The sequence below is a fragment of the Octodon degus genome, unplaced genomic scaffold, assembly GCF_000260255.1.
Source record: "Octodon degus isolate 3935 unplaced genomic scaffold, OctDeg1.0 scaffold00031, whole genome shotgun sequence".
Classification (NCBI taxonomy): Eukaryota; Metazoa; Chordata; class Mammalia; order Rodentia; family Octodontidae; genus Octodon; species Octodon degus.
Genome location: NW_004524607.1, coordinates 9,390,311 through 9,417,596, shown reverse-complemented (window position 1 = coordinate 9,417,596; position 27,286 = coordinate 9,390,311). Strand labels below are relative to the sequence as shown.

At 44.8% G+C, this 27,286-nt stretch overlaps 1 protein-coding gene across 6 annotated transcripts in view; it reads right to left on the bottom strand.

The window, feature by feature from the left end:
- Aoah (acyloxyacyl hydrolase) overlaps window positions 1-27,286 on the bottom strand; it is a 237,719-nt gene that overhangs the window by 32,424 nt on the left and 178,009 nt on the right. For all 6 annotated transcript variants that reach the window (XM_023713541.1, XM_023713543.1, XM_023713542.1 and 3 more), the window contains 2 exons: window positions 6,476-6,512; window positions 4,276-4,350 (listed from right to left, as the gene is read on the bottom strand). In XM_023713541.1, the coding sequence (XP_023569309.1) occupies window positions 4,276-4,350; window positions 6,476-6,512 (112 nt within the window). The remainder of the gene's footprint in view (window positions 1-4,275; window positions 4,351-6,475; window positions 6,513-27,286) is intronic.

The window sequence follows — 27,286 nt, the reverse complement described above, 5'->3', positions numbered from 1 at the left end:
AGTCTCATCATTCAGAGATGGGGCTCTGGAAGGTGACTGGATCATGGGGTGCTACACTCATCTGTGGATTCATCAAGTAATGAATCCCTCACTGCATGTGCTGTGTGAGGAGGTGAGGGCTGGGTGGAAGTAGGTCACTGAAGTGTGGCCTGGAAGGGTAGGTACACTCTTGTCTCCAGCTCCTCCTTTCTCTCTCTGCTTCCTGTGCAGTGAACACCTTTCCTCTGCTGGGCCTTTTCACTACCACCACCACCACCACCACCACCACCACCACCACCACCACCACCACCATCATCATCATCATGCTTTTTCTGCCGTTAAGCCATCAACCATGGACTGAACCCTCTGAACCATAAGCCAAAATACACCTCTCCTCTTATAAGGGGCAAGGGTTGGATATTTCCTCCTAGTGACAACAAAGTGACTAATATACTCACAAACTCCTATACATAGGTACTCTACCCATGTCCCACACTCTCACATGATAGGTGGGCCAGGAGCACCTAGCTTACAGAGAAGAACTATGAACATCACCCTAAGGACACAATGGCTACAGCCATGCTAGTAATGAGAGGCAAGTCGGTGCCTACTGACACACTCTTGCATGTCAGGAACACATGGCCAGGCTGGGAACAGATGAAGAGCTTTGCCCCTCAGAATGGCCCAGAAGCCTGTCCTTGTCCTAATGAATTGCGCCTGATCATGCAAAATAAGCCTCTTTACTTGGGTGCATGGCTGGCTGTGACCATTTCATTATGCAGTAGGAATGCCAGCTAAATGTCAACTGGCTGATTGGAGAGAGAGAGACAGAAAGAAAGATAGACAGACAGAGATAGAGATAGAGATAGAGATAGAGATAGAGAGAGAGAGAGAGAGAGAGAGAGAGAGAGAGAGAGAGACAGACAGACAGACAGACAGACAGAGAACAACCTTTCTGGGGAAGGCAGGCAGGCAGCCGCTGCAGACAACAGGTTCCTGGAACCAGAACTGATGCCCCAGAGACCTGGTATGATCTAGGGTGCAGACCTCACTCATGACCAGCACTGATATTTTTTGAATCATCCAAGAAGAGCACCGAGCTCTTTCTTTCCTGCCAGCCAGTTACAGCGACATCACAGGGCTCCCATCTCAAAGATGCACCCTTTAGCCCTGGAGCTTCCATCCCTCCCTGGAAGACCGATGCCCTTGATCCCTCACCTACCAGTTCCATGTCTGGGATGACCTCACTAGTATGTGGCCAAGTGTACCCAGACACTGCAGTGGTGAGCAAGCAGGGATGACAGGGTGTCCTGGACCTGGCATCCAAAATACCTGGGCCAGTGTCATTACAAGAAGCATCACGACACAGACTGGAGGTGAGCTGGGGACTCACTGGGCTCCCATTTCTCCATGCATAGAGAAACATGGGAAGTCCCTGACAGGAGGTGTGAACCAGGCATGCTGGTGGGATAGAAATTCCTCAACACTTCTTTTGCCACTGTGTTTCCAATCATGGGGTCCAGGAGACAGGATCCCTTAAAAAGCAGAAGCTCTGTCTGTTTCCTTTCCTGCTGATTTCTGGACAGCAAGAATAACCAACAATCCCTGCTCCCCAGGGCCTGTGACCTGACTGTCCCTTACCTGCTTCCTTTCTATGTGGTGCTGGGCAACTATCCTGGGCAGATCTTAAAGCATCCATATTGTGGGAAAATGATGCTTGGGGTCAGAGGGACAAGGACAACCTTTGTGACTAGTTCTTCCTCTCTCTAGAGTGAAAAGATACAATTTACAATTTCTATGTCCATTGTGAAAACAGAACCATGTCAATGGCCCTGACTGGCGTTAGAGACTTGCATGGATCTGTCACACTTCTGGTAAGCCCCGTGTTCTTTTCATGGGTGTCAGGACAGGATGTGAGGGAAGGGCTGTCGTTTGCCCCTGTGATGCTCTGAGGACATCCTCAGTTTCCCACCATGGCCTCCACTGCCCTGAGGTTATTCTGTTGCAGCCTACCCACTTCTGCTTTTCCCATCAAAGTATCACATTTGATACTTTGTTTCACTCCCATTAAATAGCTTTCTGTAGAGGGCCCAAGGAAGCTGAGTTAGTGCAGGCCACGGTGAACAGCATCACAATGAGAAAGCCAGGAGCTCCTGTGTTTCCTTCCTCCTTGAATTCCTGACACTAAAAGCTGTCTTCAAATTGTGACCTTCATTCATTTAAACAATACTCACTGGGTAACTACATGGGTTAGAGAACTGGGAAAAAATACATAGCAGTATTAGTAAGATCTAACAGTACCATGGAAAAGAAAAGAAAAATTTCAAGCAAATATCCTAACACTCTTTCCAGGCCAGACTTGTTGTGCAACTCTGGGATGGCGTGAGCATCATATGAAGTCCCTTTGCTCATTTTGGGATGTCGCCTCTACCTTGGTGCGGACAGATGGGGAGGTAGCATTGCCATCTGTCTTTATTTTTCTAACCCCTCCACAGGGCATCACAAAGCGGACACTGCAGGGACATCTCACACTGCCAGCTCTGTTCTTTCCCCCAAATGCCTGCCACTTCTCTGCCCAGATCCCCGCAAGGCAGAGCCCATTACAGGTCACTGGCTGAAGGTTGCCTGCTCTTCTGCTCTTTGGAAAAGGGAAGCAAGACAGGGCTGGAGGGGCTTCCCGTGAACAGCAGCACTGGGGAAGGACAGAGCTGTTGGAGTCACGGTCTCTGTCTGCAAGTGGTCTTCACTCAGACAGTGGATTTTGCTCTCTCTCCCGAGAGAGAACTTTAGCTGGGAGCTTCAGGACATGGGCTGGCTTGATACTGGCTTGGTCTCTTGTGTCCGGGGCTCAGTGTTCTTTCTGTCACTTCCTGAGGTCAGGGACTGTGGCCTCTTTGCCATGAAACCCCAGCCTGTCCCTGTGCAAAGAGAAGGCCAGCATGCGCCACATAGAGTGTGTAGTAGTCAGAGTAATTCACCTGGCTCCCTGCTCAGCTACTCAACTGTAGTATGAGCAGGTTCTTTAACCTTGAGAACCACTGCTGGGATAGAGAGTGATAGAAAGTGGGGTGGAGGTTATTCTTTCCTGGAAAGTCCAGGGTGACTCATCCCATGGGCAGGGACCTCTCCTGACTCAGGGTCCTCAGGAGAAGAGTGAATCAGTCTGGGAGGCCGAGGTGGGGTCTGGACCACGGCCCGCCCTGGACCATGAAGCAGCATCCTCATTTCACCAATCATGTCTATACCGCCCTCTTCAGTGGAATTGCACGAAGGTATTTGAGTGAACAGACATCTGCGTGTGGTGGACCTGAGTGCCTGGAAGCTGGTGAAGGAAGTAGAGTAAGGGAGGTGGGTGGTGAGCAGGTGGCCCACTCCCAGCCCATGGCTTGGCTCCAGATCTTTCACTCACCAATCTGTTATCCAGCAAGTCATGCAAACCCACTGGGCCTAGCTCTTTTGCTTTCTAGAGAAGTAGGCGGGTGGTCTCTGTGGAGTTGCTCTAGATCTTGTCCCACCTTTCACTTATCAATTTTTGTCCTGGCCATAATCATAATCCAGATGGCATTCACATATGCAGTATATTCTTAAGGGATGTGCAGATTCTGATAAACCTCCGCAAGTGTTTAGGGGTAGCTAAGGCAGTCAGTATTTTTTTTTTTGATGCTTATTAATAGTTTAATATATGAAGGAAACATCCAGATTTATGAATATGAAGGTACATATCTCACATTAATTTAAGTCTACATAAAGCAGAGCCTCTATACTGGTGGTCAGTATTTTGAAATCGCTATCAATACCAGCAGTTCAGCAATATTATTTTTCTCATCATGGGCTGCGGACACAAGCAGGAATGGCTGTGAGTTACGTGCAGTGTCTTTGCCAGTGCTCTAAGTTTATGCTGTCTCTTTCTCGGGAGGAAGTGTATCAACATAGGACTGAGACAGTCTTTTTATGGGGTAACTGGGATTCTGCTTTATTTCTTTTTTAAAGTCCTGGATTCTTAGTCTTGGATCTTGGTCAGGAGCATCATAGTTTTTGTGATATAACCAATGGTTGATCCTGACATATTTACTCTTGGTGATGTCAGAATTGGGAAAAAATGGGCCAGACACAGGACTTTTAGTGTCACAGGTTATTTTTGTTCATTTCACAGAGGAAAATGTGGGGGTTGCTTAAGGTAAGGAGATTCGCTCAACAGTAGGCCATGAGAATGGAGTAGGGTTGGCATTGAGTGGGGTGGAGAAGAGGGGGGCGCTGAGAGCTGAAGAACGTTGGAACTCTTTCTCAGTGACTCACCCATTGCAGACATCATTTCCAATCATGGCGTATATGACGAGGGCTGGATGGTCCAACAGCTGGTTCCTAGACATGCTAAGAAGAAGCCACAGATAGACTCTGAATGTCAGACACTTGGAAAACTAGTTTTATAACCAAAAGCACAGCCTAGGCCAGGGAATTGGTCTGTATGGCCATCCTCCTGGAAAACATTTCTGTATTTTTCTTGCATTCTGGTATAACTAATTACTGTTCCGAGTCACTTTTCTGTAATGTCTAACTCACGTCCCAATCAGCGAAATCCCACATAAACACAAAAAGCTGAACACAGTGAATTGAAGTCCTAGGTGCATAGGCACCCTGTCACCCTCTTACCATCTTTCACAGCATCTGTTAATAATAAGCACTGGGGAGCTACCTCGGTTATTCCTGTCCAGATTCATAGGACATAAGAACAGCTGCGGACACACAGTCAACTTCAAAAAGACAAGGCCTTCCTGAGTTCTTTCATTCAGAGCACTGCTGAAGTCGACCACGCTTTTGAAGTTTTTCAGTTTTTATTTGTACATGCTTGTATTATGTAATTGTAGTGGTTGATACATTGTGCCAATTTGAGAAGTGAAAAGCGTAGCTAGATCAGCTCAGCAATTCCACACCCTGGGGTGGAGCCTCCACCCTAGAGTGACTCGTCTCTTAAAGGGTATAAAAATTTTTAAAAAGATAGAGCATCCCACTTTCTCAAAAGAGGTCCAGTCTCCACAGTCAATGTAAAAAAGAGAGCGAGGCTTGCCGAAAGTCACAGCTGCTCCTTCTCCTTTCTGCTCTTTGCTGTTTTCTGCCGCCATAAACTGCTGCCCTCTGCCATGTGCCAGTGTGCTGTAGAGTCAGCCAAATAGACGGTAAACTAAATTAACCTTTCTTTCCTTAATTTTGGGTGTCAGATATTTTGTCCCAACGAGAAGTAAAAAATAACTGAGACAATAATAATTATACTCCTCATGGGGAGTTGGTGCATGTATAACATGGCTTAGCTCTTTTTCCATCCCCTTTCCCTTCCTTCCCTCTCTTTCTCTACCATCCCTTTTCTCATTTGAGCAAAATCTAGCTTCCTACTTCTTATTATGTATCTTTTGTTTTGCTCTTTATTTATGTTTTGGTATCTCATGTAAAAGGCATCATGTGGTATTTAAGCTTGTGTGTCTGATTTATTCCACTTAACATATGCTCTCAAGGTGCATACATTTGTCAGTTTTAAATGCAAAATACACATGAAATGTTGCCTTATTCATTAAGATAGAATATGCTGTGATCTTTTTTGTTTTCCAGTAACTTCTGCCAGATCTAAATTTTATTCAAATCATATATAGTTTTATACTTCTTCAAGGACATCGACAAAGATTACTTGCTTCAAGACAGTGTGATTAAAAAACTATCAGTGTTGGACTGAGGAGACAACTTGGTGGTCTGAGCACCTGCCTGGAAAGTTCAAGGGCCTAAATTTGATCCCCGGGACTGTATGCTGTGCCAGCTGTGGTACCCAGAGCATGCTGTGACAACCCTGAAACTAGGTGTGCTGGCACACCCCTCTAATTAATCTCCCAGTGCTGGGGAGACTGAGACGGGGGATCCCTATGCATCTAAACTATGTAGTGAGACCCAGTAACAAATGAATAAATAAATAGATAGCTATCAATGTTCTGTAGAAATGATTATAGGGAACAAGGGTGTTGTGGCTTATGTCTAGATGGTCCTCAGAGTCTGAAGTATTCATAGCTGGGACCTTTCGGAGGTGGCTGGAACTAGGACGTGTGATGCTGGGATCAAGGGTGTGATGCTGGCACTGATTCATGGTGTGAGGTGAGGATTAAGGGTGTCCCACCCTGGGTGTCACTGGCACCCACCCTTAGGGTGCATAGCCTAGACAGGGTATAAGGGGCAGAAAGAGGTTGCTGCTTGTCAATTTCTATTTCACTGCTTTCTGCTCTCTGCCCGCCATGAACTGCATCACCTCTGCCATGTCACCCTGCCTTTGAGCCCGGTAACTATGAGCTGAAACCTTACAAACTATGAGCTGAAATAAACGTTTCCTTCTTTAACTGTAGGTGTTAGGTATTTTACCTCAACAGCAAGAAAAGTAACTAAGACAAATGGTCATTTCATCTCTTTTTAAAAATAAAGAACAAACTTTAAGAACAGTTCCTTAGATCCATTGGCCACATACCTTTCTATAAACTTCTTCAGGTTTCTGGAAGATGCACCTGAATATTTAAGATTAAAAAAATTAAGTTAGCAAGTTCAAGTTGACACTGGCAGTATGAGGGTATAGATTCATGGGAGAAGCATTTTTGCACAGTCAGGGTCATCCAGACCATCATGTTGATGGAAATAATTTGTTTCTGGTGAATTTCTGGAGTGTTTTATCCTGGAACTCTCCTTGAGGGGTTTTCTCTTGGCCTTATACCACCAACCAAAAGCCCTTCAGATCCACAGGTCTCAAGACATTTGCTAGGTATGAATGAGTGAACATTTTAGTCCATGGGAGAAAAATTGGTAACTCTATCACAAAACAGTTAAATTGAACAAAATACTAAGGGATAAGCTGAAGGATGAGAGGCACAGTGGGATGGTTTGAGAACTGCACATGTCCCCGGACAGCTCCTTTCATCTCCTCTCCAGATTCGTGCTCACTGCTGGGCTCCTTCAGACCTGCCAGCTGATGTGAAGCTCAGCTGCAGGGCTGGTAGGTCTCTACTCCTGCACTGAGATGAATGGCACCTTCCACCAACCCCTCATGCCAACTTGTGATGTTCAGATCTGCGTGTGTCCCCAAAGCCTCCATGTGCCCCAAGATGGGGCTTTTGGGGGTGGAGTGCATCATGGGGAGGCAGGTTCACAATGGATTTATCCATGGATGAGCTCATGGCTAGCTGTGCTCTTGGGCTGTGGGACCTGGTCCAAGGGGGGTAGGTTATGGGGGTTATCTCCCTTTCCTGCTCCTCCCCTCTGTCTCCGCCTCCTGTCCACCATGCCATGAGTAGCTTGCCTCCTACAGCTCTACAATGGTAACATATATCTCATACATATAACAGTCAATGAACATCTATTTTATGCCACATACTATTCAACAACTATTAGCTCATTTAAGCTGCAGTACTACTGTCAGGTAGGGACCGTAGTATTCTCATTCTCTAGGTAAGAAAAGCAAGGCTTGCTCAAGGGACCTGCACACAGCCACACAACTGCAATTCACACCAGGGCCTTATATCCAAATTGCTGAATTCTGGCTTCTGGAGAGACCTTAGGAGGCACGAAGCCAAGTGGGCAGCACCTTTTTATACCTGGCAGGAGCTCTGCTGGCAAGAAGCAAGCAGTTTCCTGCTGGGTGGCACTCCTCACTAGGTGAGCTTTGGAGAAGTTGCCCTTGTTCATAGGAAGGTCCTCTGATGACCTCCAGACATGGAAGTGTGGGGACAGGTATGCATCTTGGAGTGCAGTCATGGCCTAGGTGGGCACACGACCTGACCCTCCTGAAACTGCATGACCATGGTCACGCGTTCTCTCTCTCTCTCTCTCTCTCTCTCTCTCTCTCTCTCTCTCTCTCTCTCTCCCTCTCTCTGTCAAATAGAATTAGTAACAGGTTGCATGGGCAGTGTTGATGTTGTGAGTGAGCCAGAAATATTAACACAGCAAGCACATCCATATTTCTGTATAACCATCACCACCATCCATCTCTGGAACTTCCCCATCACCCCAAATTGGTACTCTGTCATCCTTCTTCTGGCTGCCAGCTTGCGATTAACATATGTTCCTTTCTGTGTCCATGATTTGACTGTTTTATGTAAGTCAGGGCATGTTTTTCCTTTGTGTCTTACTTATTTCACTTAGCACAATGTCCCCAGGATTCGTGTATGTTGTAACACCTATCAGAACATCTTTCCTTTTTTAGGCTGCATAATATCCCTTCGTAGAGACATACCATGTTTTGTTCATCCATTGATGGATACTTAGATTGTTTCTTCCTTTGGTTAACGTAAGTAAAGCTGCTATGAACATTGGTGTGTACACCAGTTCAAGTTCCTGTGTTCAGTTCTTTGGGGTGCACACCTATTTGGAAGTGCTCCTTCATTTGGGAGTTTTGTTTCCTTTTTAAAAGAAATTCAATATACTGTCCTCATCTTTTCTTGGTAGTGAACCAAAGCATTGTTAAAAGTGCATGCAGCCATATGAATCAAAGGTAGCCAGCCTATCTCTGCATGCATGCATTAATTTTTTCTCCTACACTGTTCACGTATGAGGACCGGGCATGTGCCTGCCACTTGATAGAGGAGCAATGGATAAGCTGGACCCCACCTGTGTACACCAGGAGCAGCATCTCTGGGGGGTAGATATATAACTGATGCTGGGACTAACATGGAAAAGTTAGTGCAGAGCTTGAAAGGGGGGAACCATATGACTGAGGGCTATTGTCCTTGATTGGAAAGGTTCCTTGTTTTACAGCATTGTTTCCCAAGTGTTTTGGCCACTCTGTTGCTGCTGTTGTCCTCCGGCCAACAGGAGAGCAGCCTTGCACGCTCTTAGATCCCTGGGTGGCTCACTCATCCATCGGGCCTTCAATGCAGATCCACCCCATGGCTCCTAACTTCCCATTTTCAGGAGGATAATAAATCAGGAGGTGTTTAATTCTCACTCTTCGACTGTACTCTTAATGAGAAATGAAAACTAATGAAAGCTCAAGGCAGGAGTGGGAAAAAATGATAGCACCAGGATGGGTCAATAATTTTCCTCATTATCCAGAATACAGGTGGGACTTTGAGGTGCGGAGCACCCACAGAGTGCGAGGAACTCACAGGAGGAAGCCTGTCATGGCTTCTGTGGGGACGGCTCCTCTCCATATCCGACACTGCTTCTGTCCCTTTACTATTAAGGACAAGGACAGCAGACTCAGCAAGGGTGATGCTGGTGGATTTAACGAAAAAAGCAACACACACAGCCACCCAAGGAACATGAGCTGCTGATTCGTCTTCATCCAAATGCCTATTTTGTGTGGTTGGTGTCCGTACTGTGAGCACAGATATCTCTTCGCTCCAAATCTTTTGTATCTTTTACCATTTCTGCTTTCTTTCAGAAATCTGTTCTATGACATCGTCTAACTAGTTTACCACCCCCTCCCCCCCGTCTCTTTCTCCTATTCCCTTTTCTGTTGTTCTGCGGTCTTTCTTTGTCTCTGTCCTTCCGAGTCTCTGTTGTTTTCTCCTCCTGTGTACAGTTCTCTCCCCAGCTGCCCCTGCTACTGCCGCCCACGGGAAGACGACAGCAGCCGGAAGCAGAGGTCATGAACAGGAAGTGATCTCCTCATTTGTGGGATGCAGCCAAGCAGGGAAAACACGGGAAGACCTTGCGAAACTTAACACTCTGGCCTCTACGATTACAGTTCAGAGAAAAGGACTAGCTTGACCTTAGGATGGGGTGTTATGGTTAATACATTGTCAACCATAAGTTTGTCTTTCAATATCTCTTTCTAAAAAGTAATTTTATTGAGAAACAAATAGCCATGAGACAGTTTCAAAACTGATTAGTAGGAGAGTTTCAGTAATACATTGCATGTTGTTATCTTCTTAGTGGTTATCCATAGTACAAGATGCTGACATGATATCCTGTCCAAACACTATTAGTACAAATCTTTCTTCTCATTGAATTAAGAGAAAGTAGCTGTATATCTATCCTAACTATTTTGTATATACAGATACAAAAGTTTGGAAGGTTCATTAACTAAGTGACCACAGAGGGCCAGGGTCCTTATTTTGCAAACATCTGAAGCCTGTGCAAGAGGAGGGCAGGACAATGATATGGGTGGGGGTAGCCAGCTTACAGTAGTAAAAGAGGCTTGCTTCTCCCCCTTTGCTCTTGTTTTTGCTGCCGCCTGCTGCCTGGAACTGTTTATTGCCCCTATGCCATGGCACCCTGCCTTGTAGCCCTCTCTCTTCTCTCCTCCCTCCCCTCTCTCTTTTAGGACAGGATCTCCCTGTGTAGATCGGACTCATAGTGATCTGCTTCTTTACAGCCTCCCAAGTGCTGGGATTACAGGTGCGCGCCACCACACCCACTCTCAGTTGCTGCCTCAGTGCGCCCTGGGGGCGGCAGGCCCGGGGATTGAACTCCCAGAGCCTGCATAGCTGTTTGGCCGGCTCTCAGCGAGAAGAACCTTGGCGCATTGGCGCAGGGGCCAGTGGGAGAACGGGAAGGGTTCCGCCGACCTCGGCATCCGTCGGCCCTCCCTAAATGAACCTCAGCGCTCATGGCCACTGCTGGCTGGAATGACCGCGCCAGCGAGCACCTCCCTGACTAAGCATTTAAATCAACTGGTAAGACAATTTTTATGGTCTTTTAAATGAGCTTGTACCTCCCTTCTCTGGCTCAGATTAGGCAGTAGGTCTCAGATTCTCCATGGAAAGAGAATATTTACAAGGTCCGTTAAAAAAGAGCCAATGTTTAAATTAAAAAAAGTATATATAGTAAAAGATGCGTTGTCATTAATCCCTCTCAGAATACCGTCTTTCACCACGACACATCTATCTCAACATTTTTGCTATTTCTGAAGCGGATCTGTAAGTCCTCTTTCTTGTGTTTTCATGGCCTTCCCAACGTCCTGGATTAATTAAAAAAAACATTTACAGCAATTGCTGTCAAATTAAAGGCTCTATCAAGTTAAAATGTTACAGCGTGTCCTTTTCTTCCTTATTTACCAGCTCTGGCACTGTACGACTTCTAGCTCTTCTCCAAAGTCAGAGTGACTATGAAGTGTGAATACTTTCAATTGATCCGGGCCATCACGGCGTGCACACCAGTGCAAGGAAGCACGCCCAGGAAAGAGGCTTCCCAGAGCTGCCCCGGAAAGCGACGAGAGATGGGATGAATGTATTCAAAAGGAAGAGGAGTGTTTTGAGGAAGATTAATGGTGATGTACCTTTTAGTGCAATATATTTTTAAAATTTAGGCATTCACTATATGTATTTCTATCACAGCTGGTAAATGTTTTTATAAATTAGGCAATTCATTAATTTGCCATTTTTATTGAATACTTAGTATGTGGCAAGGACTGTGATAATTGCTGGGGACGCATCAGGAAACAGAAAAAGATACAATCTCAGTTTCTTTTTGTTTTTGAGGTAAGAGTCTTACTGTGCAGTTCAGGCTGGTCTCGGACTCTCTACGTAGTCCAGGCTGACCTTGAGTTTTCTGCAATCCTCTTGCCTCAGCCTCTTGAGTAAAGGCATGTGTCGCCCCTCGCCCAACCGATTTTGGTTTCTATGAGAATTCCAGTTATTCAACATGGCTAAGCTTGCAGTTTAAGGGGTTCAGAGAAGTGCTGAAGAGCCAGTGGTGGGTTCTAAAGTAAGTGCTGGCATTTCCTTTCCTAAAATCTTCTTAATTAATTCCCACTGGATTACTTGACATTCTTTACACTGCTCAGAGATAGATCTCTAAAATTTAAGGTCAAAGCACTTGTGACTATATAGGACCAGGCAGACCCAGGTTTCCGACCTAATCTGAGAGAATTCTCTTTAAGAAAAAGAACACAAAACACCCAGGACAAGTCCTGACACTAGATGAAGCTAGAGTGAGAGATGGGGGACAGAACCAGTTATGGTCAAATCCCTTACATTGGCAAATTGATAAATAGATCTGAGTGGAAGGCAAGCAGTGGCCCTCAAGCTTCAAACCTCTGCCTCCTGGTGCAAGTCTGGAGTGGTGACCTCCACTGTGAAACCAGATTTCCCAAGCACTAGCCCTGGGAGCATCCAGCCAAGTAGACCATTTTATAGATACAGGCCACAGACAGAAAAGAGATTTGGATGAAGTCTGCTAGTATTCACTTTGGAGAACAATTTAATAATTGTAACATTTATTACTAATCTACAGTAATAATTGAAAATAGATTATGCCTCAAATCTCAGCATTCTGCGAGGCTGAGGTAGGAGGATGGAAAGTTCAAGCCCATTCTGGCATATTTTAGGAAAAAAAATACAAAAGGGCTGGGGAAGGTGGCTTCAGTTGAAGGTTCTAGGCTCAAGCCCTAACATTGAAAAAATGACTATGAGAATTTATGAATAATTTAGTTTTTATAGGAAAATCTGGGTCAAGGACTGTGAAGTGCATTTGAAGTTATTGACCACAAATACTTTTAAACAGAGCACGAAATGGCCTGCAGCAATGATCTGGAGACACAAACAGGGACACCTGCAGAGCTGGGCAAAGTCATGATTAATCCTTTTCTGAAAGAGAGGTCACTGCTCAGCACTTCTGGATGGTGTCCTTTGGAACGGAGGGCAGAGTTGTCATCTTCTCATTTCCCAAGGGAGGTTGGAAATCTGAGACTTTATGTAACATCTCCCACACTTTAGGTGTTGGCAACTATTCTAGGAGTTGTAAGAAATGCATCAGATACTGGACAAAACAGAGCTGCGGGATGTGTTGTGTTTGATCTAGTTGTGTCCTCCCATCCCCAGGGTGATGTTGGACTCCTACTGATCCTCCTGCTTCAGCCTCCCCAGGTCTGGCATTATACAGGTGCTCCACCACGCCCAGTCTCGGTGGCCAGCTGGGAGGGCCTGGGGCAAGGCCAGCACAGCATGTGGTACTGGACATGGAACCCAAGTCTTCGCAATTGCCTAGGCAGATGCTTTGTCCACTGAGCTATCTCTGTGGCCCTGATATTTCAAATAAGTTAAAAAATTTCCCTCTAAAGTTTAGTTTGCAGATCATAACAGAGGGTGCTAGTTATTTCAAAGTTTGAGATTAAAACAGTTGGCAGAATGTTATGGCTTAGATCTATATGTTCCTCCCAAACCTCATATATTTGTAGGTGGAGCTTTTGGGAAGTGGCTGGATCATGGGCGTGTGATGCTGGATTGGTCTACCAATGGTTTGATAGCTGGGTATGATGTTGGGTGGCTAATCCTGGTGGAGCACAACGGGTCACCGTGGGCGTGGCCCAGAGGGTCTCTCTCTCTGTCTTCCTTTGATTCCTCGCTGCCTCCTTCCTGCTGTGCCCTGAGCTCGTGCTCCTCTGCCATGCCCTGCTGCTGTGCCCCTTTGCCTTGGAACCAGCCAGCTATGGACTGAAGCCTTCATAAGCTGTGAGTCAAAATAAACCTTTCCTGTTTTAAATTGTGGGTGTGGGTGCTGAGTTTCAGCAATGAAAAAAGTACCTAAAACACAGTGCTCCACCATTTGTCCTTGGCTTCTTGGTGAAAAACAATGTAATTAGGCGGTTAATTCCCCCCCTCCTCATTTTCTTTGCTTTATAACAAGGTGGTTTTTGTTTTCTTTTTTGCTTATTTTATGTGTATATGAAAATAAGTTCCTTAAATGTAGGAATTTTTCCTAAAGCACTAAGAACCACAAGGTGAGTGTACCCCACCTGGCTTCATTTGGCATCACTTTAGGACAGAACCTGTGTCTTGTGTTGTGAGCAATCCTCTTCTGCTGCCCCTTGATGGCTCCATGCTTTCCTGGTTCTGCTTCCAACTGTTTGGACAGGGATTGTTCTTTGATCTGTTCATTAGTTCTCCTTCACATCTCCTACATATCAGGCCCAAGGGTTCCTGTTTTCCACTGTAAACTTTATCCCCGAGCCATACTGTACACCTTCTCTGATTTCTTATGGCCTGTATACTCCTGAGTTTAAATATCTGCTTGAGCCCACATCTCCTCCTTGAGCCCAGACTCATGGATCCAACTGCTGTGAGCACTTTTTCAAAGTCATTCCTTGGATACCTCAGATGGGACATGGTCAACACCTCACTCCTTCTCCTCCTTCCCTAACCAGCTCCCCCTTCCCCGCTCCCTGTCTGGGACCTGCCCAGTCTACTGAAGAGGACATTGTGTCATTATTCTTTACTCCCCATCGTTTCCTGTTACCACCATACCATTAACACTGAACCATTCTTGTTTCTACTTCTTGATTGATCTCTATTGAGGAGACAACTCTGTTCTGTCTCTGCTGCCTACAGTTAGGCCTCCCTCACTTTAGCCTGGGCTCTGGCATGGCTACTGAATTTTATTCTGCAAGGAATCATTGTCTCCCCATTGTCTACTCATCCCTTGGAGGGAGCCACTAACAGGCAATATTGTGTTAATTATTGCTAAAGAACCTCTCTGGGAGTCTCACTGCCCATCAGAGATGATCAGAATTATTTAAAATGACCTATGAAAACTTAATTTGACCCAGTTATTCCTCTTCTAGGTGTCTTCCTGAAAGAGCTTAAAACATCATAACACAGCAATACACGTGTACCCATGTTTATAGCAGCATAATTCATAGTGGCTAAATCCTGGAAGTGGCCTACAAGTCCACTAATAGAAGAATGGGTAAATAAAATGTAGTATCTATGAATAATGAAGTACTGCTCTGCTATAAAGAAAGATAAATTTAAGAAATTTATAGGAAGAGGAATATACCTTGAAACTATGATATGAAGTGAAATAAATCACACAACCTTAAGTATTGCATGGGTTTTTTTTTTTTATAAACTCATGCGTAAACAAAGAAACCCAAAGTATATACACAGAACGAAGTAAAAGATAGATAATAGGAAGTAGGAAGGTCGATCTTTTGCAAGTAAGAAGGGACCCTATAGATGGAGGGAGGGAAAAGGGAGGAAATAGGAATGGAAAAAGAATCGAGGTGTGCTATGTCCATGTACCAACTTCCCACGAGGAGTGTGATCCTTACGTACAGTACTACTAAAACGTAGCAGCTGAGGGGAAAAAACAAAGAGCAGCTTGAGTTGTCTTTTGAAAATGTAAATCTTATTCTTGGGTAGAATGTTATGGTTTGGACATTAAATGTCTCCTAAAAGTCTCACGTGTTCAGAGGTGGGGCTTTCAAAAGGTAAGAAAAACAGTCTGTGGTAGGTACCTCGATTGTCTTCTAGGATTCCTTTACTATCATTTTAATGTCTGAGGGAACTGTAGTGATAGTTCGTACTTCATTCTTGATATTAGTAATTAGGTTTTTCTTTCTCTTTTGTTATTAGGCTTGAGGTTTATCAATTATATGGAATTTTTCTCAAAGGACAACATGTTCTTTGTGTAATATTTTTCTATTGCTTTTCAGTTCTTTAGTCATTTCTATCCTTATCTTTGTTATTTCTTCTCTGCTACTTGCTGTGGATTTATTTCATTCTTCTTGTCCTAGTTTCTTGAAGTAAGAGCTTAAATTATGGATTTAAGACCTTTATTTCCTGTTTTATGATAAACATTTTAATGCTATGAATTTGCCTTTAAGGACAACTTTAGCTGCGTCCCACAGTCTGACATGTATTTTCATTTTCACTTTTATCTAGTCAAAATATTCCTAAATCCCTTCTTCCTGGACTCCCATGTGTGTTTGAAGAGAATGATTCTGTGAAGTGATACTTCAGTAAATGAAAATTAGACTCCATTCTGTGTTTTACTGATGATCTATTCTCTGGTTCTATAGATTACTGACAGCAGAGTGTTGAGGTCTCCAGTGTGTTTGTGGTTGTGTCTTTTTCCCCTTTCTGGCCTCTAAGATTTTCCCTCTGGATATTGAAGCTCTGTGACTGGGTATGTGCATACCATTTTTTGTTACATGTTAAGTGTCTGACTTACAAACAAGTTCTGTTGGGTGAGAAAGTTCCTAAGTTCAATTTGTTTGTTAAGTCTTATGCATCTTTGGCACAAATACACAATGTGAAGCATAAAAAACCCAAACACATACAACCCACACAAACAGTAAGTCCTTGATCATCCTGTACCACTGCACACCCTTGCATTGCACACCCAGCCCACACAAGCACAGCTGTGGCAACGTCTGCCAGGCACGTGAGCTGCTCCATGAGTTGATTGCAGCTGTGAAGGTTCATAAGTCAAGGTCTGTCCCGATCTGTGAGAGTGTACAACTCTATTGCTCATAAGTTGGGGACTTATTGTAGTCTCTTGGTGGATTAATCCTTCTTCTGTTATGTAATATCCCTCTTTTTTAATGATATTCTGCATTGAAAATTAGTTTGCCTGCTAGTAATATAGTCGCTATAGCTTATTTTGACCAGTGTTGGCTTGGAATATCTTTTTTCTCATTTAATTCACATATATCACTATATTTAAGGCAAGTTTCTTTCTTTATTTTTTAGCGGTACCAGGGATTGAACTTGGGACCTTGCGCTTGCCAGGCAGGTGCTTATGCCACTGAGCTATCTCCCCAGACCCACAAGTTTCTTACAGATAGCTCTAATTTTCTCTTTTTTCTTCTCTCTTTCTTTTTCTCCCTCCTGTTCTCCCCATTTCCCTCTCCCTTCATTCTTTCTCTTTTTTTTCTTCTTTCTAGGAATTGAACCTAAGGCCTTGTGTGTGCTAAATATACCATTGAACTACACTTCCAGGCCTGGTCATTATTTTTCAGTTCTTTCTGATTGACTTTTTTTTTTTTTAATGTATTTGGTACAGGGTTTCACTGTGTAGCTCAGACTCATAATGATCTTCTTGTTTTCAGCCTCCCCAGTGCTGGGTAAGCCATCACTCCTGTCTCAGTGACTGGCTCAGTGTGCGGGGGAAGGGAGGGGTATAACAGCATGTGGTAGCAGGGGATTGAACCCCAGTCCCTGTGCTTGCCTAAGCAGCTGCTTAGTCTGTTGAGCTATCTCCCTGGCCCTTCTGATTGACTTTTAATCAATACATTTAGAGCAGCTGCACTGAATATAGTTATTGATATGTTTGAACTTAGATTTATCATTTTATTATTTGTTATATGTTTGCTTCCTGTTTTATTCTTCTCATTTTTCTTTCTGCTATCTTTTAGTTTATTTAAAATATTTTTAGTAATATGTTTTATCTATTGTAATTTTTCATTATGGATTTGCATTTTATAACTGCTGCATTAAACTTTTTATAAGATAGTTCCAACATCTGTACCATTTTATTTTATATGTTTTGGCAGAACCAGGGATTGAACTCAGGCCCTTGCGCTTACCAGGGAAGTGCTTATTCCACTGAACTCTCTCCCCAGTCCCAATCTGTACCATTTTAGCAGTACATTTGTTATTTACTTTTCTCATATGACTGGAGCTTTTTCTTTTTGGAGGCTGAAAAATGTTGGGTTACATGTTCATCCTGGTCATTTTGGGTATTATATTAGAACACTCTTACTTATCTTGTTTAAGAACTATGGGTAATGTGAATAGTTTTACATCTGTAACCCTGTTAGGTTCAGGGGCAAGTTCTAATGAGCCCTGGGTAAGATGCTGATTTTAACATCAATTTGGTCAGCAAAGGCTTGGCAGTGTTACTTCTATTTGTCTCCTGAGTGTGGCATCGTGTGGCCATTCTAGGACCAGGGCAGTGGTCTATATGCAGTTTCCAAAGCCTTTGAAATAACATTTAGGATTGGATCTATACACATGCAGGCTGGGGTGAACCCAGGAATTAATAAACAACATCATGAAGGAGCTTTCCATGGACCCCCTTTCTGTCATCATGCCTTAATATTTTGATTTCCCTGGGTTCCCAGCTCAAATGATTTTACTGTCAGAAAGACAAGATTTTAGTTCCCTGCTAGTGGGAGTCAGTCAGGAGGACTGAGGGAGAGCAGAGGCAACGGGCGTGGGGTCGTCACCTTCTCCCAAGGCTGTGGCACCCCAGCTGGAGAGGCAGACCCTTGCAGAGCTGGGGCTCCTGCCGTTCTCTGTGGACGCTGCCTTGAGACCTTCCCCACATCTACAGGGTCAGTTGGAACTTTCTTCTGAAGCCACCTCTCCCTGCCCACTTTTGGTTTTCCAGGTTTGGAGACATCAGAGGCTTCAACATGCTAACAGCATGCTAGCTTCACTGTTGCCTTGGTGGGGTCTCTAATTTTCTCTTTGTGACCAGCATTAGATTTTTTTCCCAGAATCCTACACCAGCTCCCATACCTTCTCTGCAGTTTTTACAGCTGTAGTGAGCAGCTGTGTTCACTCCATTGTGAACCCAAACCAGAAAAATTTTATAGAGTCTGAAAAGTTCATGGAAAATACACTGTCACATTGTGACCTCCAAAAATTGAATAATATTATTTAACCTGAGTTACAAATTAAATCGTGTCGATTTTTCTTACTTTTTTCAGGAAGATGATTTGTACAATCCAGCTGAAAAAGCTATCAGGAGGGAATTTAAATTCCCTTTTCTTCTAAAAATGATAGACTTTCAATAAACAAATACGCAGACTAATATACTGACCTTGATCTCAAAATAGTAGGCATTTAGTAAGTGCTTATTGTGACCGTTTCTGATGATGTTTCTGATACTGAAAATGCTTTCAGAATTTACAAGTGTGATTTTGAACTTTGATGACAAAATGATAAATGATAGATACTGGTCTCCCAGCTCAGCTTTAATCTACCTCCCAATCTCAAAACTTGCTGCAACTCTGCAAGCCTCCCGCTACGTGGACTTTTCTCTCCCTTGTCCTCAAAGATGGTTTGTCCTCAGACCTCGAAGTTACCCCTTGCTGAGTTACTGTCTCCCTGTTACTTTTGAACTCTTTCTCTTCTTTTTTTTCTCCCTTTCCTTCCCCTCCCCAGATTGAACTCAGGGCCTTCACACTGAGCCACACCACAAATCTTTCATTATTGTTTCTTTTGAGATAGGGTCAAGTTGCAAATTTCCCCAGCCAGGCTGGAATTGAATTTATGATCCTCTTGCCTCAGCCTGTGTTGGGATTACAGGGTTGTGTCCTCTTCTCCAGTACTTTCTTTGGAAAGTACTGATTTTCCTGTGAAATCTTCCCCTACCTTTCCAGGCAGCTGTGAGCCCTACCGTCTGCAGAGGACTCAAACTACCTTTACTTGAATTCCATTTTAACAGAACTATAACTGCGTCTTTGTCTCTCTTTCCGAGTTGGCCACGATCCCCATGAAGGTGGATCTTTGCCTTGCACATCTTTCTATTTCTAGCACCTACTGCAAAGCTGGAGAAGAACAAGAAGGAAGACCACAAACAAAAGGTAAAGTCCGGAGTGCTTTGGAACTGGTAGAAATGCCAAATTCATTTTAACCTTCAATGCAAGTAGCAGTTATCTTTCCCCATCAGAGCCTTTATCTGGGCCTCTTAGCAAAAGAAGTTACTGAAAAGCAATGCCCCTGGCCTTCAAGAGCCCTGGCCATTGACAGTTACATATGCAAGATGTAAGATATTTGCTGCTGAATTTCCATTGTGCAGCTGTGCTGCTTAGAGCAGCACAGAAGAAAATGCTCGACAAAACAGAAAGATCGGAAGGCTACAGCATTCTTACACAACCGCTGTCCTCTGTGCTGCTTCTGCCCGGGGAGGGTGTGTGGCTCAGTCCCAAGAAACAGTCCCACCTGAACCACAACATCTCCTTCACTTAGTGATCTTTTGAATTCCCCAAATCTTGCAAACAAGGATTGAAAGATGGGGAAAATAAATACAGAATAAATAACACATGGATGATTCGGGCCCCTTTCTATGAGACCTGTCAGATTTAAATATTACTCTTTCTCCAAGTTCCCATTACCATTAAACTCTGTATCTTGGAGCTCTACTTAATTGTTAGAGAAATAGCAGGTTTTCATAGCTGTAGGCATGAACTATGTCTATCAGACGTTTCTTTTTAGATCAAGCATTTCAACAGTTGCTATCAAAAACGGTCCCTGTGGCTGTGACCACACAGTGTCTCCAAACAGAAATGTCCTAGTTGTTCTGTGATAAATAACTCCTGTCATCTCTCCAGGTTCTGGGTTGAGACCAAGTCCTGTAGTCAGGGTCATCGCACAGTCTCCAGGGCCCACTTTAGCCCCATGCAGGTGACACCTGGGCTTCTCTCCAGTGCTCTCCTTGTGGCTTTAAAAATGGTCTTAAAATGTTCATTTTTGAAATAACTGCTGAAAGTTTGCAAAAGAATAAAGAATTTGTACATGCCCTTCACTCAGATTTCCTAAAGGGAGGCATCTTTAATAATCATAATATAATGGTCAAAATCAAGATGGTGGCATTGGAATACTGCTACTATCTACAAAAGCTTACTTAAATTTCACTGATTGTCCCCCTCATAGCCTCTTTCTGGCCCAAGAGCTCAGGCAGCATCACTTCTTATATTTAGCTACCAAATCTCTTCAGTCTCATTTAATCTGGGTCATTGGCTTGGTCTTGATCTTTTGTGACCTTGATACTCCTGAGTAATACTGGCCAACGTTTGCAGGTAAAATGTCCCTTGGTTTGGGTTTGTTTTATATTTCCTTGTGATGAAATACAGGTTATGCAACTTTTGGCAAGAGTACAATAGCAGAAGCTCAGTGAGCTAGTTAAAGAATAAAGCTTTCACTTTGTTCCAGAATAGAGACCACAGAGAAGGCTAAAAATAAGGAGTCCTTCTACGTGTGGCTGAGCCTGCACTGATGTCCTTTTTAATAGTTCATTTATATTTCTTCTCTTCATCTTTCTTTTTATTTTTTTTCCTTTGCCTCTATCCCTTTCCAAGACTGCCATGTTTTTTAAGGAGAACAGGCCCAGAGTTCTGGGCTGAGTCATCGAGCTCTGGCTTTGGCTGGCTTTGGTACTGACTCCCTCAAGTCAGGAGGCAGTGCCTCTCTAGGCCTAACCTAAAAGGGTTCTGTGTGGCATGGGGGGAAGTGTGTCCTTCAGTGTGAGAGAAACGTGGGTCGAGGTCTACGCTGACAGGCTAATGGGTCCTGGGCAAGTTATGTCACCTTTCTGAGCCTCAGTTTCCTCACCTGTAAAATGAAGTAGCAATGAGGACAGAGTACATCAAGGACAGGGCATAGTGTCTTACTTGGAGAAGGTTGTTAGTATTGGATAAAAGAAGTAAGTGCGATAACAACAAGGGCAAACTCAAAAATCTCTCCTGCCACATTCACACACCCTGCTTACAATAGAACAAGGGAGCCGGAGTCTATGCAGGGTCACTGGCAATATTCCTGGGGGAGACACATGATTAGCCACCTAGGAGGGATGAAAGGGCATGTGGGCTTGTTGGCTCTGACGTGCAGTAAGCCCTGAGCAGTGGGGTTTCTGTGCCCCAGTCTTTCTGTTAGGTTTCCTAAAGGTTAAATGTGGGCCACTCTCTGACATCTATTCTCATTAGAACATCTCCCCAGTGCAGCTTCTTTCCTTCTGCTGGGCTCTGTGAGGAAGGAAGAAGAAAGCTGTGAGCAGCTCAGGCTTGCCAGCTGGGGCTCATACACTGGCCAAAGAGGCACAGGAGAGCAAGCAAGCAGACGCTTCTCATGGCGTCTGCAGATGTGCACACGGGGCACCTGGTGTCGAGCGGCCCAGAGGGTTGGGTAGAACTCTGGCTTTCAGACAATCTCAGGCTGAAGGAGGAGGGAACAGATTTTTAAGAAAGAGGGAGCAAGTGTGGCAGACAGGTGTTGTATGAGGGAGGCCTGCAGATTTCCCTGGGCACCTGCTCCACTGATAAAGGTGGCTAAAGGGTCCTCTTCCTGGTAAAAAGAAGGGGAACATTTTCACAAACTGTCTCTTAGCAACTGTGAATTTCCTTTTCAAAGGCAAACTTGGACCCTGTGTTTAGACCTTTTTTCTGTAGCTGCTGATTCTCAGTGGCCTTTAGCTCAAAATAGTCCACATGCCAAAGATGCAAGTTGAAAGTGGTGTGACCTGGTGTCTCAGCCAGGGCTTGCTCAACTGTCTGCAGCTATGGGTCCACCATAGGCAAAGGCCATTTTCCATGTAAAAAGATACAGTCTATTCACAGGAGAAAAGATCCATTTAGGTAAAGGGTAAAAGAGAATGACCCAGGATTATTGTATCTTTAAGGACTTTTGGACGTTTTGGCTGGGTTTGTGTTGTGAACCTGCAGTTTTATTAAAACTACAATTTACAAATTATTCATATATTTTTAAGTTTGTCTTTGCTTTTTCTGACCTGTCTTACTATGGTTTGTATCCAGAGGTCTCTCAGAGCCTGAAGTGGCCATAGGTGGAGCTTTTTGGAGGTAGCTGGATCTAGGGTGTGTGATGCTGGGAACAAGGATGAGATGTCAGGAGTGCACCGTGCTGTGACGCTAGGATCAGGGCTGCCCCAGCCTGTGAGTGAGTGTTGTGCAGGTAGCCTGGATAATGTGTAAAGGACAGGAAGAGCGTTGGTACTTGTTGCCTGCTGCCTGCTGCTTGCTACTTCACTGCTTTGCTGCCTGCTACCCTCCATGAGCTGTTCTCCTCTGTGGTGCCTCTCTGCTGCGCCACCCCACCTTAGAGCCAGCCGATCATGGACTGAAACCTCTGCAGGCTGTGAGCCAAATTAGCCTTTCCTCTTTTAGCTTAGGGTGTTGGGTACACTGTCCCAGCAATGAGGAACGTACCCAAGACAAATCTTGCCCCAGCTGTCATGCTGTCCAGGTCCTTTCCTCACATAGTGCCCCCTCTCTTCCTCTTCTCTTACCCTCACTCTGATTCTCTCCAGGGCCTCCCTGCTCTGCCATCTGTCCCCTAGTTTCTCAGTCTCTCTCCTGCCATTCAAAGACTCAGGTATCAGGACTATTGCAGGATGACCAGCAGCCTCACCCAGTTTTCCATTCTCCATGTGGTTTAACCCAAGTCCAGAGCAGGGAAACAGCCAGAAGAAGTGTTTTCTAAGTGTATGCATGTGTGAGATGATGCAGGATGTGGAGAACCTAGGAGGCTCTAGACCAAGTTTGTTTTGAAGCCAGGACTGAGGGGTGGACATGGTAGAGAGGTGAGGCTTCAGGCATGTGGTCCGGTGCAGCTTCAAGCTCTGCATTCTTTTTATCTTGAGCTAAGGTGGTCCCTGCTCCCCACCTTCTCTTCAAGCAGGTACACAGACAGGGGGCGCCTCTGGTCTCTGCTCAGTGGTTACAAAATGACAATTATGCAGCAAGAGGATTAGTGTGTGTGTGTGTGTGTGTGTGTGTGTGTGTGTGTGTGTTAAAAACACACCCTTCCATGCTTTTGAATTTCTGAAAACAAGTAGGTGTTTGTTCATAGGTGTTGCTAGGCTTGCACTGACCAATGGAGGAAGGCTGCCTGTGAAGGAGACATTATATTATGAGCCAGGAAAGTCTTATTTGCAAACTGAAGAGGGCCCATGTGCCTCACGAATGCCCACGTGGCCCCAGAGTGACAAAGGTTGAGGGCTGCGATGTGTTTGTTTTATTTTAAAAGTACATGAGTCTTTTGATTTTCAAAGTAGATGCCATATATATATTATTTTGCTTGTGTCTTTATCCTTTAATTATTTTTAAATTTTATTGCAATAAGAATACTCAGCATGAAAATTACCCTCTTGGCAGATTTTGAGTGCACAATCAGCGTTGCCATTCACAGGCAGGTTGCTGTATAGCAGCTCTCTAACCCTGACTCATTTTGTAGAACTGCAGTTTTGTACCCCTGAGTAGCAGCTCTTTTTTTCTATCCCCCAGTCCCTGCAGCCCTCATTCTACCCTTTGCTTCTAGTCTGAGTCTCACTGTGTTAGATGTCTTCTAGGAATGGAGCCATGTGGTATTTAGCCTTCTGTGATTGGCTTATTTCACTTAGCCTAAAGGCCTTAAGGATCAGGTATATTGTTGCATATGGCAGGCGGTCCTTTGTTTTAAAGGTTGGATACTACTCTGTTGCAGGCAATGCACTATCTTTATTATCCTTTCACCTCTTAACACTGGTTCTTTTTTCTTTCTTTCTTTTTTTTTTTTTTTTTCCGGAACCGGGGATTGAACTTAGGCCCTTGCGCTTGCCAGGGAAGCGCTTATTCTACCGAGCCATCTCCCCAGCCCCCTTTTCACCTCTTAATGGATAGGGTGGTTAAACTTCGTGGCTATGATGAATTGCACTTCAAGGAACATGAGAGAGCCAGCATCTCCATGAGGACCTTTTTCAGTTCTGGATAAATGTTCACAAGTAGTATTTTCGAATTGTGGGAAATTTCAGTTTGTAATTTTTTGAGGCACTGCCATGGCATTCCTATAGTGATTAGAAACTTTTGCACCAACAATGCACAAAAGCTTCGACTTCTCTGCATCTTCCCCAGTGATCTTTTTGATGATAGTCATCCTATAGATGTGAGGTGTGTCATCTAATGATTCTTACCCTTTGTGTTAAATGTAGTATAATCTTGCCAGTCAAGATTGCCCGTCCCCCAACTCCTGCCACCAAGGAGATATTCAGATTGGCAAAGGATAACTGTTAATGGCTACAGCTTCCTTTAGAAGTAAAATGGGACTCCCCAAAGATATATAGATTAAAAACAATGTGCTGGACACAGGTCCTATTGGGTGCAGGAGGGCAGGGCTTGGTGCTAAAAACACTCGCATGGTGGTCATGGCTTCTGCGTCCTGTGCAACTGTGAGGCTAAAGAATGCACCCACAGCCCAGGAGGGTGAGGAGCAGAGGAGTGAGCCCAGGGCACATGCGCTGGAGCGGCTGGCTGGTGTGTAGGGTGTAGGGACCAGGGGTGTAACATCATGCAAGGGTAGGGATGGTAGGAGGAAACCACAGGGCTGAGGTCTGATGCCCAGGTCTCACAGAGTGGCCCATGTGGTGCAGGAGGAAAAGGAAAGGACTTAGGGCTCCACATCCTCCCTGGTGGGACCCTTGCAGGTGCTAAGTCTCATAGTCACATCTCTCTGGGCTGAGCTAGTTGTTAGGAACAGCATGCCTCTCCTGCTTCACAAACCTCAGCCCCAGCATGGACCAGAGCTCTCAGCTCCACCAGCTAAGGCTGCTCTGGGCCGCTGCCTGCCACTCAGGCTGAGCCCCACTACTCTCCTCCCTAGTCGCTGCCATTTCCCTCTGCTGCTCCAGCTCCTGCTGGGGTCCTGAGTGACTCCGCGGCTGCAGTCATCGGACCCTCTGCTAGCCTGATCATATCCGCCCTGTCCCTCGGCCCCATCACCATGTGAGCTGCACACCTGCCATTGCACCTCCCATCCTTCCTGCCCCGGTCCCCAGTCCAGCCTTTTCCTCCCAGAGGGAACCCCTTATCTTTGCAAGACACTCCAGTGCATCTAGCTGCCTCAACTCATCACTAGCACTGTCCTGGTTGTCACTGTCCTCCCAGGGCCTCATTGTGCAGCTTTTAATGTCTTTTTGCTATGCTTGGCCTCTGGAAGTCATGTGTGTTCTTTGAATTTTTATTTTGTTATTTTGGAAAACTTCTCCAGTTGGAAAAGTGACCAAGGCTCCTTCCTGCAGCTCCGTGGGGCCTCAAGGGCATCATGTTACTATTCCCATAGTGGGAGAGGTCATCTGTGTGGACCGATCACACACGGGGGGGGGGGTGACATTTACAATGTCTTGCGGCTTCCTTAAGGGAATTGGGTTAACAGAGAAAGGCTGGCTTGCAGTGATGAAAAGGAGGTGGTCCCCATCTTGTCCTCCTTGTCCCACTGAGTCTGGGTGCAGCCTGCCCCTAGGAGGACAGGATGGAGATGCTCCACTCCAGCTGGCTCAACACCTGGGTAGCCCAGGACGAGACCCAGGTGCCTTTGTCTCCAGTGCTCACCGAGCCAGCATCCTCATCTTGCAGATGCAGAAGGAGGCTGGAGAGAGTAAGCAATTGGCTCAAGACAGCTGCTCCAGGTCCTAGATTCAAAACCACTTCCGTGGGGAAAGCTCTTCCATTTCTGAGGGGGAAGGCGGACACTGGCCAAGTCCACAGAGCTCCCCTTCCACCCTGGCCTGGCTGTTAAACCTGTTAAAAGCTGCTAGCGTCCTGCAGGCCATCTCATTTTGCTGTCTGTAAAGAAGACTTGGCAGGAACCTGACTGTCCCTAACCCTCTCCTGGCTGTTAATTATCCCCTGAATTAAAGAGGACTTCTACATTTTCCATTTTAAAACGCTCTACAGTGCTTGGCAACAGTTCTGTACATAGAGGTGTCTATAAAAATTTTAGAGATCTCACATAAAAAGCCCAGATGAAAATAGGAGCTGTTGCTTTAATTCTTCCTATGCAATTTTTTAAAAATGCTTTAATATTCCATTCAACTCTTTCTTCCTTTTTCCCCCTCCTTCTCTCTCGCTGGTTCTGAAAAATAAGTGCAACTATAAATATGCAGGACGTGGAAAGCTGACTTTTCCTATATCTAATAAAAACCTTGGGGAGTAATTGAAATAACTTGGCGTGGGTAGTCAGGTTCCTCGCTGCATAATATCAAAAGAAAATCCATAGTGAGAAGCAGCAGCAGAAAAGAGGAAGACAGGATAGGAGAGTAAAACCAGGACATTAAATAATGAGCAGCTATGAGGCTCTACAAAAAATCCTTTCAGAATTACATTCTCAGAAAAATAGTCAAGAGGCATCCTCAAAGAAGGAACTGTAGACAAGGTGTACATTTGATGCTTGTCTGAGGCTCGAAAATTGAAAAGGGAGGAAATGCCCCCTCCCCGCATCTATTCTTCAGACAGAGTCTGGCAGAAGCCACAGGCAGCCGTCAAATCCTGGCGCACGCGCACACGGCCTTTCAGGAGGAGGCCTCCTCCCAGCGCCCACTTCTCTTTTCATCTCCACAACCCACATTTGAAAGGGATGTTGCCAAGGCAGCCGAGCTCACGAGGAGGACCGGCTACTCTCACTTGTCTAGGGGGTACCCGTCGGAGTCTCTTCCTCTGGCTTTGTATTTTACAAATTACCACAGCATTCATTATGAGGAGGACAATGACAGTGACGTGTCTGTCCTGGGAAAGAGAGTTGAAATCACGTAGGGAGGGAACACTTTGCGTTCTAGATTTCTAGAAGAATCTTGCTGTTTATTATTCTGCCTTTGCCTGAGGATACCTTTAGCCATGAAGGTCTTACTAATTCTGGACGCAATGATTTTCTAGAGCTTATTAAGGTTATTTGTATACAAAAAAAGTGAAACTTTTGGAAAGATAAAAATAAGGAAAAACCCCATAACCCAGCACACATAATGATTTTGATGTATTTTCTAGCAATCTTTTTACTTAAGAACAGCTGGATTTTTAAAAAATTTGGCACCTGTGGTTGCTGTTGAAACGTAGTGTTTAATTTTGGGTCTTTTTTTT